Raw genomic sequence first — 15,371 nt, forward strand, 5'->3', positions numbered from 1 at the left:
AGTACGGCAGCCTAGCGGAGAGAAAGACGAGACTCAATGACGATAGACACTTTGGAAACCTTCTCAGTTTGTATAGCTTGTGTTCGTGTCATTGTTTGCTGTTAGAGCTTACAGACCAACGGGACAGTGGGTTAGTGGCCATGAGAACTGCCTGCACGAGGGATGCAACGGCGGCCATGCACTCAGAGGGTGCTCCCTCGTTGACGACCTGCCGTCGTGGTGGCCATACTCGCCGACCACCAAACCGTACAACAACTGCTAGTGGGCGTCCATGAGGAAGAGGCGACGGACCTCCTCATGGGAGCGTTGCCCCCGGCGAAAGCAGATGGCAGGAACAACTTGCCGCCGTGGAGCGCCGCCGGCTCGGTCCGCTAGGTAGCGCTGCCGCCGCCGTTTTCGAGCATCACCGCCCTCCACTAGACGCCACTCGCGCGAACTTGCCCGGATCGGCCGCGCTCCGACCTGCGCACCGCCGCTCGAATGCTCGATCCTGCTCGAGCGGACCCACCCTTCCCGCTGGTGGCCGCTGCTCGCACGGGCCCGCACGTCACCGTTGACCCGCTTCCCCGTCGCTCCTGTAGAAACACACGGCGCCGCTCTCCATCCTCCCAGCCGGTAGCGGCGGTCGCCGCCGCCAGTCACATAAGAGGACGAGAGAGGTGAACGGGGAGAAATGAAATTCCTAACGAAACCATCAAAAATTTTGCTGAAAAAAAACTGCTTGGCAAAAATTCTATTCTAATAATACCCTCATACTAGCCATGCTACTCACTACTCACCTATGCTATCTATACCATAGGTGAAGTTCTCAAAAGTATACTTATTTTCATACTAATCCTTTTCGAATACTGGTATAGTGCGGCACTGTTAGCATTGAGTACGATTATCGGATCCTGATTCCTGACCCGCAGCCCGCCGCCGGTGTCTTTCAGACGGATTGCCGGCGGCCCCCACTCCGACCGTCCGACGAGCTGCTTGCCGCCATGCGGATATGCCCCGCCTCCGAATCTCCGCCGGCAACCTGCATGCACTGGCTGCCGCAAACACATACCAGCAGCGACGACCTACTGGTGTTCGACCCGGTGACAGAGACGTTCCGGCGGATCGGAAGCGGACGGCCAGGCCCAGGCGCTGCTGGAGCTCGACGGTGACCTCACCATGATCCTCACTCGCGGGGACCTGGCGGCGTCGGAGCTCTGGGTGCTGCAGGACTACTAGCGACAGGATAGCTGGGCCTGCAAGCTCAGGATTCCTCTGATCGTGGCGGCCGACATCGTCCGCGACCGCCCAGTCGCCGTGGCCATCGTGTCGCCGGAGGGGGACGCGATGGTCCAGTGCAGTGCGACGCCAAGGGGAAAGTGCGGATGCGTCACGCCGTCACCAGCCGGTCGGATCGCCGCCGTGCCGCATATGTTCACCCGCATGGCAACTGTCGCCGTGCCAGGTGCCGCATATGCTCACTTAAAGCCTCATCAACTGTCGAGAGATCAAAACTTGGGTATTCGGTATCCTCCCTTCATCTCCGTTCCGAATTATCAAGACTCAAATCAGTTGCATCTGATTAATTCCCTACACCAAAGTTAGTTTGTTTTGCGATATCAGAACTAGTCTGCACTGTCCAATACTACGAAAATAATCTTACAGCACACAGTGTATGCATGTAACTTGCCCAAGCACGGCATTTCCATGTCCATTCATAAATCAGTTTCCAATTAACTTTGAACAAGAGTTTAACAACAAAATCTGGTGTCCTTAGAGCAACTCCAAGAGTACACTAAAAAATTCTTCCCCAAAACGAGATATTGGGGGCTATGCTAAAAAATTTCCCCTCCAAAAACATATCAACCCACAGCAGAATGCTAAAAGCTAGCCTCCCAATATTTCAAATCGGGCCACGTCATCATATTGGGTCCATTATAAAATCCGTTTTTTTGCTAAGCAGCGTTGGAAGCCTCCTGTCCCCTGCTTTTATTTCCCAGCACCATCACGCCGCCAGACCCCGGGCCATCGTCACTGCAAGCTTTATTTAAGTGATTGTAATTTAGTCTTTGGAAAACATAACACTACTGAATACCGATTGATGTACTAATGATAATCTAAACCAATCCGAAAAGATAGAAGTTAGGCACAGCCTGTTCAGAACACACAGGCAAAGGAAAACAGAGCAACGATTTCAATATTGCTACTAGCAATTTGAAGCACAGATAGCAGGAGCATCAGTCGGTCACCTGTCAGGCAGCGAGTTCCTCACTTTGTAGATAAGCGCGGACAGCACCTCGGCCTAATCTTGACCCAACGCAAGCAACAAAGAACACCATTAGTACGACCATAAGAACATGATCAGATCCAATCAATGTGCAGGTAGTTCAGATGCGCGCATATACTTTGAAGAAGTCCAAGAAGAAATCGTTGAAGAGCGCGACGAGGACGTGGAAGGCCTTGGCCTGGACCTGCGCCACCCGCCGTATCTCCTCCCCGACCCACCCATCTGCCGCACCCCCCACCCGGCCTCCCGCGCCAGGTACTCGTCGTCGTCCTCTACGCCTGCAGCAGCGAATCCCTCATCCGTCGTGGCCAGGAGAGAAGGCACCCCCACCCCTCCCGGCCACAACCTGCTCCCAAGAAGACTCTTCTTGCTCTTGACGCCGCCTCCTCCTCGTCGCAGTTTTGCAGGTCCTACGCCGCCGTGCTTATGGTGGAGCGGACGAGGAAGCCGTTCCTGAAATAGATGGCGCGCTTGCAGGTGTCTTGCACACCTCCGCCACCACGGCCAGCTGGAGCATGACGGCGGCCGCACCAAGGACGATGAGCACCGCGCGGGCTCCGGCCGTGGCATGGCTATTAGCTAGCTGCTGGTGTTTATTAGTCGCGGCTAGCTCTCTGGGTGCGTGGGATTGGCGTGCAGGAGGCTGACGGCGAGAGGAGGGGTCGGGACTGCTGGATCGGGCCGGGGGGGGGGGGGGTATCAGGGCGAGGGAGATACTACGACGAGGTGGGTGGCCTCGCGGAGGGGCGGGTGGCCTCGCGGAGGAGGGCGCTGTCGGGAGAGGAGGGCCGCCGCCGCCGGAATCAGCGGAGAGGAGCGCGCAAAAAAAAAAACAGCGCGGGAAGGGGGCGCGGCAACGGAGGTCGGGGGATTGGGGAAGACGACAGGTTGCGAAAATATACGGTGCGAGGGGGCGTTTTTTAGCGAAAGTTTCAGGTGGACTGTTGGAGTTCATTTTTTTCTTGTTTTTCCCCTAAAAAAAGTATTGAGGGTAAGATTAGCAGTCTCTTGGAGTTGCTCTTATAGCAACTCCAAGAGTCTCCCAAAAAATTCTCCCCCAAAACTATGTATCGAGGGTTTTCCTAAAATTATTTTCCCCCAAAATCATATCATCCCACAACGGTTCCCAATACTAACCTCCCCAATTTTCAAAACAGGGCGCATGAGCCCCATCAATTGGGCCGGCCTCCTCTCCCCCTCACGTTAACTCTCTCATCCTCACAGTTTCCTCCGATCGCCCTCCAACGCGATGAATTTCAACCGGGTCAAGAACTGCTGGGTTCGCGCTCGTGCCGCTCCTGGAGGTCGTCGCCGCCGGCTAGAGAGTTCCCGCTCACCACCAGTGACCTCTCCCCTCTTCGAGAACCCTGTTCCTGCAACTCGAGCTCTCCTACATTGGAGTCATGCTGGAGGTCGTGCCCATCTCGCCGACACCAAAGCCGGTGCTGGCCGACCCAGAGGAGGAGCCGGAGAATAACGCCGGCGCTGGCGTTGGGAACGGGAAGGAGTACAAGAAGATCGAGCTCACAACCTGAATCTTGTCGAGGAGAACCGAATCATGGTGTCCGAGTATACCGGGCTGCTGTGCGCGGCCGTGGAGGTGTAGAGCTACAAGAGCCTATTGTAACATCAATGTTTGAAAGTTTTACTATTTTCAACTTATTTTTAACTTAACTGATGAAGCTGAATAAGGAGCTTTTGGAACATTGACTTGCCTACCTTGGTTCAAGATTTAGAAGATGTTTACATGTGGATGTTGGACAAGATCATGCAAAATGGGATGTATGATCTATAGTTAACAGATTCCAGTAGCTCTTGTACTAGGAAAAATAGGTTTGGATAATTAATTTGGAGCTCAAAGATGAAGTTTGTACTGCTTCAACGTTGGTTCTTTTAACTGATGAAGGGATTCAAAAGTTTCAGTATAAGTTCGAGTTTTGTCCAATGTTCAGAGACTTCTATCTCCAAATCCGTTGATTTTTGCAACAAAAGCCCTATCTATGGTTTGTAGCTGATTGTACCTGCTTCAACTTTGGTTAAAGGCTCAAGATCATTTGATGTTTGGATTAGGAAGAAATTATCAAAGAACAGACCCCACTCATCGGCCAATGCAAGCACAAGAGATGGCGGCGCCCGAGGCCCCGACGTGGAGGTTGACTCATCCCGCACAGGAGAGCTCCGTGGCGAACTCGCCCAGCACCGCGTTGGAGGCCGTGGTGGACAAGCCTGATTAGCGTCAACATCCAGCAGGAGGTGAAGGTCTATGGGATCATGGGAACCAGATCATGGACATGTACATGAAGAGCATCTCGCTGGTTAAGATGAAGCTCCCTGCCTTAGATTTGGACAACGGCAGCAGCAAGAAGAGCAGCCCCGCCACTGCCGCCGCCGCTGCCTCCCACAAACTAGTGCGCGCCATGCGCAAAAATCACATGGGAAAGGATGATCTGAGGCGTCAGGGGGAGGAGGTGACTCGCGAAAATGTCCGGAATGTCCGGGTCTATAATCGCATTGAAATTGGGGGAGTAGGCGCCTCGCAAAAATATTCGGGACGTCGGGGTTTGGATTCGCGTCGCCCAATCTTTAGGGAAGATTTAGGGGAGTTGTTGGAGTTTTTTCCCCTTTTTCTTCCTAAAAAGTGTATTAGAGCAACTCCAAGAGTTCCCTAAAAAATTCTTCCCCAAAATGAGGTATTGGGGGCTATGCTAAAAACAATTTCCTCCAAAAATATATGAGGTCACAGCAGAACGCTAAAAACTACTCCCCAATATTTACCACGTCATCATAATTGAGCCTACCTTCGAATAAACTCTCCCCCAGAGACCCTGATGTCACAATTGCTAAATCAACATGCATAGCATCATCTGGATCTAGCTCTACCTTCACAGTTTCCTGAACAAAATCTTGAGGAACAACAGCTGGACTATATTTAAGTTCAGTGCTTGATACACGATACTCCTTTGCAGATGCATTCAATAAACGTTGATAAGCAGCAGCCCCTGACATTGCACGAGCACTAGCCAGCGAACTTGACTCTCCTCCAAGCTGTGACCAGCAGCAGCTATCCCTGGCTCCAGAACAAATTCATCTTCATAAGAATCAAAGATTTTGCGACCACTCAACATATGACCACTCAACAACTGACGCCTACATATCCGACAGGAGCCATTTCGGTCATGATTCCAACTCGCCATTTATGCTGAAAACACCAATAGCAAAGTCAGAAAAGGATGAAAGTCCATTAAGACATAGGATTACTTCTTGAAGATCATTACCTTGTTCATGATCGCAATTATACTAGGGTCACATGCAAGCATGTGCATTCTTTTCAGAGCTTCTGAAGGTGGAGGATTCAGCTGGCAGAGAAAAAGAAATTAAATAGGTACAAAGTCAGAACTGACTGATTGCACATCCAGCCATCCAGGATCGTACATATTAGAGATGTGTACTATTTTATATTGGACACTAGAACAATTAGCACAATTTTGTGTTCAGCTTTCAGTCTTTGCAAGAGGTCCTAGGCAGAACTTTCAGCAAAAAATACACACTGATGTAGCTGGCCAACACTAAAAATGCATTATGCTCAGATCAACTGATTGAGGGGAAGAGTGTGCATAATTCAAGCAGGGCACTGTAAAGGAACTCTGGAACATCTGAAGTATGTTTCGGTGATTGTTATTGAAAGGATCTATTTCTTGTAGCCTTCAGAGCAGGTGGAGGAGGGGTTGACTAACCTCAATCCCAGTACAGCTTGGATCTGCATCCACATCAAGCCGGCTGCCCCTCCAGGTGACTGAAATTCGAGCTATTATGCTCTCTTCCATCTTGTTCTTGATGCAAGACCATCTTATGCTATCAATTTCACACATCATCCAAAAGAACGTGGTAATGCCGATCGTGCTCGAGCTTCCCGTCGTGAGTCCCGGCACCGCAGCCACCGCCTGCCCGCGGAGCATTTGGCCCGGTGCTCGCCGCCGATGCCACACACGCTGCCGCTACCGCCGCGCGAGAGGTGGTCTAGCAGCGTCGCGAGCTCGCCGTGACCACCTACCCTCAAGCCTCGCCGTCCCCTTGCTTGCTGTGACCGCGCGTCCATAGGAAGCTCGCCGTGGCCAACCGCCCTCGATCCCGCAGGCGAGCTAGAAGGAGGTGACGGTCGATGGGAAGACGCCCGGGGGCGACCGGCGGCTGGCGCGGGGCGAGCGCCAAGCAGGCAGCGGCTGGCTCGATGCGGCCGGCACGCGCGGGAAAAAAAATGAGCCACGGGAAGACGGAGTCGGGGGATTGAGGGAGATCGCGCGTCACGAAAAAAATATGTGTTTTTTCGCTTCTCCCATCTTTTGGGAACTGTTTCCTATTTATTTTCAAATATTTTCAAAAAAAGTATTGGGTAAGATTAGCAGTCTTTTGAAGTTACTTAAGAGAAGGAGTCTTTTGAAGTTACTCAAGTTACTCTTAAGGAGGATAAGATACAAGGATAAGATACAGGTGCTTTTTCTCCTAAAAAAGTATTATGGGTCTCTTAAAAAGGTATTAGAGGGTAAGATACAAAGGTATTAGAGGGTAAGATACAGGTACTTTTAGAGTTGCTCTTATACAACAAGATAACAGGCCAGAGATTGGCATCCCTGCTAAACCTTTCTTCAGTCTACATTTGCTCAAGTAACAGCAACTGCTTGCAGCATCTTACATCAAGCTGCAAACAGGAAACAATTGATGCAAATACACGGCCAATCTCTGCCTCTGCAAGTAAAAAAATGGCGCGCACGCTGGAACAAGGGGCGTGCGCAACTGCTCTCTACTGTTCACAATTAATCTCAGTTAAAATTAGCTGCAGAGAAATGTCTGGCTGGGTTATTCGACCTTACACCTTTTATATGGCATAAATCCCCTTAGAGAATGATCTCTGCTGCTTCCCGGCTTCACTCTTGCAAAGGCCGAATTCGTGCTCGGTTTCAGCTCAAAACTTAGAGCTGACTCTGGCACCTGAATTGCCCCAAGTGGCTCCTTGACAACTTTGCAGTTGGTAGGGGCCGTTGTCTGAACATTGCCTAGGCAGTCTGAACTAGATTCAGCTGAAAGGCTCTTGCCGGTATCACTCTCACAGGTACCTTCAGTAGGCAGCCCCATACTAAATCCTCTTGGATGGCCGGCCGGGAAACCATAGTAAGGCCACCATACATGAAGAGGGGAAATCCTAGCATTCCCTGAATCACCCATATGAAACTGGAAAGAATGGTATGGAAGAAGCCATCCATTATGGGTAGGGTACGCTGCCACCCCTCCAATCGAGGATGCTTGTAACACTTCTTGCTTAGAAGGTTGGGAGCTTTTCTCACCATCTCCGCAGCCCCCATCCGAGGAGCAAACTTTCTTTGGGTCTGGGATGATAACCGTCTTCCCAAATAGCTTCAAACTTGTTTCTTGCACTCCTCCCGATGAATCCTCTTCAGATAAGTCGCCATCACTGTTGTCCAGCTTCATTTCCTGAAATTGAAGCATGCCCAACCCGATAAGCATACATCCTCATTCATTAAGTCACCGTTTTGAAAAGACCATCACCATACAATGAATGTTTGTTTACCTGACGGGACTGATCATCCTCAACTTGTTGAGTAAGTAAATTTTCCTCTTCACTCACCAACACAGGGGCATTATTCCCATCATCTGATGATGCAGGGGACGTACACCCTGTTGATGGATTTGATACTGATGACCCAAAAGTATCCGACTGCATTGCAGATAGCACAGACACAGGTGAACCATTCTCTACGTTGTAACCAGACGACGATGATATAGGGGCAAGCTTTGGTTGGCCCACTGCAGGATTTGCCAAGGTGCTGGAATCGGCACACTTGCGAGGATATGGATGCAGTGGTTTTCTCTTTGGCCTAGGGGGTGGGATCTCAATTGCATTACTTGCCCCAGGTTCGCGCACCACCTGCACAGTAACAACTGGCATGAGAAATAGGGGAGAGAATTCAATAGTTCAGAGTTAGCTGCTAGCAAATCTCATCATACAACCATATGTAATGATATACTAACGTCAATTTAGTAATAGCAGCTTAATTTATCACAACTATCAGGAGGGTTAAGCACCTTGGAGAAAAACTTCTGAGCATGGCTCCGAATCTGGACAGCAGTCTTTGTGCCAATGTGTTCTAAACAACAGTTTGGACAAATCAGAAAACCAATCGCCAATGCGCTCAAACATAAGGTCGCAGTCACATATGCAGTCTGCACGCACCTTGTATCTGGCGCCAAGACCGACCATAAAGCTTCAGTGCCTCCAGGAACTTCTCATGCTCTTCCTCCGTCCACTTCTCCCGCTGCTTTGTGATCGTGTAAGGCTTCCTAACCTATTTGAACCGGTGTGCTGTCATTAGGGATGGTGACAGTGCTGTAGGATAGTACACAAATACACACTGAAAAGAACCAACTGGCATTTGCATACGGATCTCAAAAGTGGGAAAAGAAATGGGTACCTTGACAGGGTACCCATCCATCCCCTCCTTGGGTTGCACTGCATCATCCTTCAGAGGAGATTTGACAGCATCCAACGGCAACCTTTTGTCAATTGACAACCCAGATGAGTCTAATCCATCCCTTTCCTGTAGGCAACAACAGGAAACAAAGATTAGTGCTTCAGCTAAAACGTGCTGCTATTGGCTATTGCTGGATACAGTTTCAGAATATCAAGTTACTTTCTTGTGCTACCTATTAGAAGTCGAAATCATGCTAAATTTTACCATGCAAAAATGTCCAGATTTGAGCTGATACAGTGTTTCCAATCTTACACATGTAAAAGAGCTGGTAATGATACGCTGGTGGGAACTGCTTAAGCTAAACTTTGATTACTGCCTTTTAATCTTAAATGGTGTAGTAGTTATCGCGGTAAAAAGAAAAAGCGCAAATGGATACAACAAACTACCAGAAAACGCATTTTTTTCCGAATTTGGCATTTTGGCTTTACCGGTGCGCCAGATATCTTTAATCATGCATGCTGGTATTGCCCATCTCGTTCTGGAACTCTCCATACGGATACCATGATTTGCGTGCAACCCAAACCCAAAGAAGAAGCGTCTAGAAACAGCACAATTTTTAAGAATATGATAAAATATTTCAATTAAAAACAGTTTTTTACCAATAATCCACATGGAAACAATTATTTTACAAAAGAAATCTGAAACTCCAATGGGCACCGGAAAAAGCACTACTACTTCTTCACCCAACTGAAAGTTAAAATCTACTTCCAACACCGACAGGGAAGTATCAAGGGGGCAAAAGACAAAGAAGAGATCTTTACCTCGACCTGCGCCATGGACGCCATGAGACGGGCCCAGAGCTCGAATCTCCGGTTCCCCTTGGCGACCTGTAGCGCTCGGAGCGCCCAGGACAGAAGCAGCCAGCACCGGCACCGGCGGCAGCGTCAACAGAAGCGGAGGTCGAACCGGAGGAAATCTCCCGCCTTTGCGACCGGGATCGCCCAGGAGACACAAAAAATTCGCTTCTCGGCGAGCCCGACAAACTCAACAGGAAACAAAAAGAGAGGAAGAAATGGAAATATCGGCCGCGGGGAGAATCCGGCGAGGAACGGGGGCGCTGCGTGAGCAGAGCAGCACGGGCGAGGCGGGTGGGAGGGGAGGAAGGAGCGGCGGAGAGGAATCGGCGGAGATTCCTGGAGGAGGAAGGAGCTGCAAATGGCGAGAGGAAGGATCGAGAAGGAAGCGGCGAGAAGATTTTTGGGGGCAAGCAAGGGGAGGGAGGCGGGCCACGTCGGACGTGGGGCCCCCTTGTCAGGGCTGGAAATTTCCAGAAGGACCAGGGATCTAGTGGCTGGGGAGCCCCCGGGAGAATGGGGCCCACGTGCAGGGGCACGCATCGCTCCCAGGATTTTTTTCTCCCTTTCTTTTTTTTTCGGTTTTGAGAGAGGGTCGCTTTCCCGTTTCCGGTGCTTATCCTCTCTACTGATATTTTAAGATTTCACATAGATATAACGTATATCTATGTCTATAATAAATTTATAAATTTAGAAAAGCTGAAACGACTAGTATTTATGATTCCAGGAACAGCTAAAACGACTAGTATTTGTGATTCCAGATGCTCAGTCAGTTCAAGGAAACGAGATTGTTATTGTGCTGCCAATACATTTTATTTTAGAATTGTCATGCATCATGCATGGTGGAGGATGTTTTGCATATGTCGAAATCCGTAGGAAGGGGCTCAGAAAAACCCTGACCTAGAAATATCTGCAACCGCTCAGCACAGGAGAGGCTGGTATTTCATTTGGATAAACTTAGCCATGCATACCGGAAGGAAAAAAAGAGAATTTGTCGTGAAGAAAGAAAGAAAGTGGTAGTGGCATTTCCCTTTCTCCGCTTGTCCGGCCAGGCGAGGCGCCTCATTTCGGCCACAAGAAATTTGATCGACCATGCATGTATTTTTTATTTATTTATCCGAACCAATAGACAGTGCGTACAGTTTGTGATGTTACACACAGCAACACAAACCTGGTAGCTTTTTTAAAAAAATAAAAATAAAAATTTCGAACCTCCTGGTAGGTACAGCTAAGCTTTGTGGTGAGCACTGAGCAGTAAAACATAATCTTTTAAAAAAATGAATAGCAAGAGATATATCTATCATATTAATTAAGAAGAAGGGCTAGACGAGTAAAGACATACAGTAAGGGAGAAGCCAACATTTTGTTTGTGCACGATTTTGTAGGCATACATAGGGTATTAAAGTGATCCAGGAAAGGGTTCAAGAGAGCTTCATTTCTTGAATTTACTTTTCGTAATCCATCCATCAAATATGTAGAGGATAGGGATATATAGTTAGAAATGCATTTTTTTAAGGATGGAGTGGTAATATGTCTGATCATTTTCTGAAAATTGCTGCTGTTGAGCGACTGACCAAGCAAAGCGTGGCCACAAGTATCTCTCTCTTTCTTGGTTGGCTGCGCTTTTTCCCGGCCACGTCACGCCATCTCTCGACACGTGTCTACCCTCAGACCCAACCAAACCCCCGAGGTCCAGCGGTAGGCAGCGGGGCCCACCGCCACCATGTGGCCGGCGTTAAAATTAGGCCCCGAGCATCCCTGGCCACAAGTTTTAGCGAGCTGCTTAGGGCGATGTGCTTAGCTGCTAATCTAATCCCCATTTTAAACTATCGACCACTAATCAGCTTAGGCAGCTTAGCAAAGCCTCCCTCCTTTTCATTAATGATTAAAGCCTCCCTCCCCTACATCACCCCAACTCTCATTACCTCTGTTCTTTCTCGTCCATTCTTAAATATACGATGTTGAGGACAATCTAGTTGTTCAAAAATTAATTTGTCATATATTTATATTAGTTATTATCAATGATGCTAGACCTGGTAGTGTTGCTTTCAAGATTTTGGCAACAAATTACTAGTGGACACAAGCTTGACAGGTAGCAAGACGCAGTGCACACAACGAAATGTGTTTGTATTATTACGATAGATAGATGGAAGCTGGAAGAAAATGAGTGTGGTCCATATGCTTAAATACGGTGGGCCCTGCAAAGCTGTGGACAAGAGGAGGAGGAGGTACACGTATGCATGACTAGGAATAGCTCGTGGGCATAGAATACGAAGCAATATGCTGCTGCTCTCCTGTCCACATGATGCGGATCTGGAGAAGCAGCGATGGCGAGAGTGTGGTGTGGGTGACTCTTCCCGCCACCTCACCGCGTCCACGTGTCCCCACTAGAAATCGCCCAAAAGATCTCTCTCTCATCCTGAATAGAAAATGGACATGCCAGTTTGCGAGTTGAGTCGGTAGGTAGGCAGCGATCGGCCCATGGCCAACCCAACAATTCCATGGATGCTTTGTCCCTGCTCTGCTGTACCAACAACAATTACTCTTACAGGGCTAGAAAGATCTTGATTATTCAACCGAGTCTACTAAACAAATGTTTACCTCACCTGAGCAATAATTATATTAGCAAGTATTTCCGGATTTCTTTTTTGTTTGCATTCATTTTAATATTTATTATCGGCGCTACTACTTACAAACGAAGTCCGTTGCATGCATCAGTGCTAGTGGGTAACTCGCAGTGCCGTTGAAGCACCTCATCTCATGCCAATGCCAGAGGCTGTTGTTACCTGGTCAGCGATCAATCCATGCCATTGCCAACCCACCCTAGCAACCAACAACTGATTTTCCTTCCCACCTCCTTCCTTCCCAGATACTATGAGTGCACGCTACATAACATGGGTTGCAAATCTGACCCCATCTGGACAATCAACATCTGCTTAGGTTCTATGGTCACCATCGAAATATCAGATACAGCTGCCTACTAATCCAGAGGCACCTTGCTTAGCAGCGATACAGCTTTACATACTACTAGCATTAGGTGCAACACTTCTGATCCTACAGGTACATACACTCCAGTCTGAAAAATGCTTGCTAGCCTACTGCACCATGCTCCCCACCACCCAATTCTCTGACACCATCAGAGCGCACGACAAAATTTCGGGGTGCACAATCTTAGATAGCTTCCACCTCTACTCCTTGTTCCTGGTCGCTCGGTCTTTCTTGTGCCCTCCAAGGATACGGGAGATCTGCAGACCTCTGCTGAAGGCCTGGTTGAACAGCATCCTCGTCTGGAATTCGGACACGAACGGGAACCAAGCAAGGAAGGCGATGGGTGTGAACAGGAGGAGCCCCATCAGGATCTCATAGCCCCGGGCAAGAGCCTTGATGGATCCCCAGAGCCCGATCTTTTGAATCACAGGCCTGATCGCTTGGGCAATCTGCAAAAAAGGGGCAACCCAAGAATAATAAATAACGCATGTAATCAAGAGGGAGGGATGGTGGAAAGATAGAAACATGTTCAGGCACTAACCAGGAGCAAACCCCATCCGGTCGGCATGAAAGCAAGGATGCACACAAAGATGTCCAGAACTGTCATGCCAGGGATTGCTATCAAGATTATCACAATGGATGTAAATGTTATAAATATGAGACCCTTGATCAACCGGAACACAAGCTGGAACTCTGCACTGAACCTCCTCCTGCCCACTGAAACAGTCTGGAAAAGAAAATACAATAACTGAGTGCACCAGCTAGATGGAGACCAGCTAAACCATAGGCAGTTCTTGTTCAAAGGCAAAACATTTTATTACGATTCTAGCATCTCGATAGGTAAGCAGGTTAATTCTATGGACACCAAGATTGCTCTATTATATGAATCAAAGGGATCCTCAAATCTCACTGCCTAATGGCATCATTATCACAACCTACTCTTCTCTGGGACCTCTGAGTGCCACAGTTAATTGAAGAAAAATAAAAATTGAATAATACCTTCATAACGAGCAAGATAACAAAAATTACAACCCATGAGAAGCAATAGACCTGCAAAAGAGCATTAGTTAGAAACACCGCATCAGCATAAACAGATGAAACCACCTTAATTTGCCAAATAAGATAAGTAAATTACCAGCACACTGTGGGTATCCTTGGTTATCTTCTTTGTTATATTCAAATGATACACAAGCCCATATTGGTAGATGAAGAAACGCAATGCAAGCAGTATCTCAACAATTGTACCACGCTTCCCAGAGTGCCGAAGAGGCTCCTGTTCTTTGTCCCACCATGATTCCCAGCTTTTCTCTGGTGCTACACCAATACCTCCACGATTACTGATCCACTTGTGCCAATCAGTCCAGTCATCCACAATCTTCTGCCACTCAAATCCAGAAGGATTGAACAAGAATGGCGCAAAGAGCCACGTGCCCACCATGAACCACATGGAGATGGTGATGAAGATGTATGTTATAGCCCCTCTATATGACTGCCCAAATATTTCAAACACGACTAGCAAAATCATCAGCTCAATACCCTTGACAAAATGGCTTCGGGAATAAAGCCGATAGTTGTCAGCAAATTTGGCATGGAACACCACAAATCCACGTCCAGTGGCTCTATACTCAGCTCCTCCATGGAGCAATGTCTTTCCATAGTAATGAGTTTTGGTCCCAAGTGAAAATGTGAAGAAAACAGATGCCAATTGGAGTTGCATTAGTACAAAGTCACTCAAAGCTGTTCTGAATCCTCTCTCCAGGCCAATTTCCATCATCATGGGTAGCGCCATCAAAAATCCAAGTTGCACAAAAGACTCTGATGCAAGAGCAACCTGGAGAGGCGTATTGTGCACAAACCTCCTTCCAGTAGCCAGTGCTTCATCAAGTCCACTTAGGACAAGATATAACCGCCCATAGAGGAAAACATATACGGTCCACACTGTAATCTAAGTCCAAAAAGAAAAACCACAAAGGTTAAGCATTAAACAATGAATGGCTGTTAAAACTGATAAGTTCAGGTTAGCAAAATACCATTGTACTGAAGTAGAAACCAATTGTTGTATAGTAACAAGACAGCATTCTGAAGAAATCAAAGCGGTGACCCAGCCGATAGATGTCACGGCTCAGTGTCTGTTCGCCATTTCCATTTGCTATCTTTGCCTCAAATAGAGATATTTGATTAAGACCCACATCCCTTCCCTTGCCAACTTGCATGTATTCATGATGAGTAACGTTTCCTTCACGCAGTGTGGAATTAAACCCTGCATCATAAAACAACATAAGAGACCACACCAGAACAGTTCAAGATTTACTAAGTCAAGCAGCAATAGCAAAAGGTTAGTACCTGCAAATATGTCCTCGCTAAGATTGATAATTTTGGATGCTTTACTCACACCACCCCTTGTAAGGTGGAAAAGACGATCGAAGATATCAGGATGGCCATAGTGAAATCGAACCCTGGACAAAGTGGTGTTAAGAAAAAGAATGTCAATGCCAAGAACTACAGAAGGTCTTTTAGAATCAAGTTACTGTCCAGTACTAGTAACCTTGGGGAGAACAAATAAACCGAGCAGTTAACAAAATAGAACCAATAGACTGCGCAATGTCATACAGTGAATGTACAATTGATCTCAGATGTATACCTCAGCGGATTGGCAAGCACACGTTGTCCAATAGTCACAAAACTAGTCTCCTGATTTGACATGAACCAAGCAAGGGATGAAACACTGCACAAAATTTAGCAAAACTGGCGTCGGGAATACGCGTCCCGACAAGACGG

At 47.9% G+C, this 15,371-nt stretch overlaps 2 protein-coding genes, 1 long non-coding RNA gene and 2 pseudogenes across 4 annotated transcripts; 1 reads left to right on the forward strand and 4 right to left on the reverse strand.

Annotated features, from left to right (window-relative positions):
* Positions 1-1,622: 1,622 nt before the first annotated feature.
* Positions 1,623-2,954, reverse strand: LOC101785112. 2 transcript variants are annotated; one of them, XR_001163852.2, is made up of 3 exons: positions 2,385-2,954; positions 2,229-2,281; positions 1,623-2,020 (listed from the first exon to the last, which is right to left on the reverse strand). It is a non-coding gene; the product is annotated as an uncharacterized LOC101785112 (long non-coding RNA). The 2 variants fall into 2 exon arrangements; XR_001163851.2 differs by having other exon boundaries at positions 2,229-2,286.
* A 377-nt stretch (positions 2,955-3,331) lies between these two features.
* LOC101757053 lies at positions 3,332-3,872 on the forward strand (annotated as a pseudogene).
* Positions 3,873-4,969: 1,097 nt separating this feature from the next.
* LOC105914301 lies at positions 4,970-6,507 on the reverse strand. Its single transcript, XM_022826215.1, has 3 exons — positions 6,001-6,507; positions 5,542-5,622; positions 4,970-5,465 (listed from the first exon to the last, which is right to left on the reverse strand). Exons 1-3 carry the CDS (start codon positions 6,220-6,222, stop codon positions 5,400-5,402), a joined length of 369 nt encoding a protein of 122 aa, XP_022681950.1. The 5' UTR covers positions 6,223-6,507; the 3' UTR covers positions 4,970-5,399.
* Positions 6,508-6,758: 251 nt separating this feature from the next.
* On the reverse strand, positions 6,759-9,980 carry LOC101785788. The gene is made up of 6 exons (XM_004966470.4): positions 9,573-9,980; positions 8,752-8,877; positions 8,514-8,625; positions 8,366-8,427; positions 7,851-8,207; positions 6,759-7,753 (listed from the first exon to the last, which is right to left on the reverse strand). Exons 1-6 carry the CDS (start codon positions 9,594-9,596, stop codon positions 7,121-7,123), a joined length of 1,314 nt encoding a protein of 437 aa, XP_004966527.1. The 5' UTR covers positions 9,597-9,980; the 3' UTR covers positions 6,759-7,120.
* Positions 9,981-12,429: 2,449 nt separating this feature from the next.
* LOC101786456 overlaps positions 12,430-15,371 on the reverse strand; it is a 13,708-nt pseudogene continuing 10,766 nt past the window's right edge.

Source organism: Setaria italica, chromosome IV, assembly GCF_000263155.2.
Source record: "Setaria italica strain Yugu1 chromosome IV, Setaria_italica_v2.0, whole genome shotgun sequence".
NCBI classification, from domain to species: Eukaryota; Viridiplantae; Streptophyta; class Magnoliopsida; order Poales; family Poaceae; genus Setaria; species Setaria italica.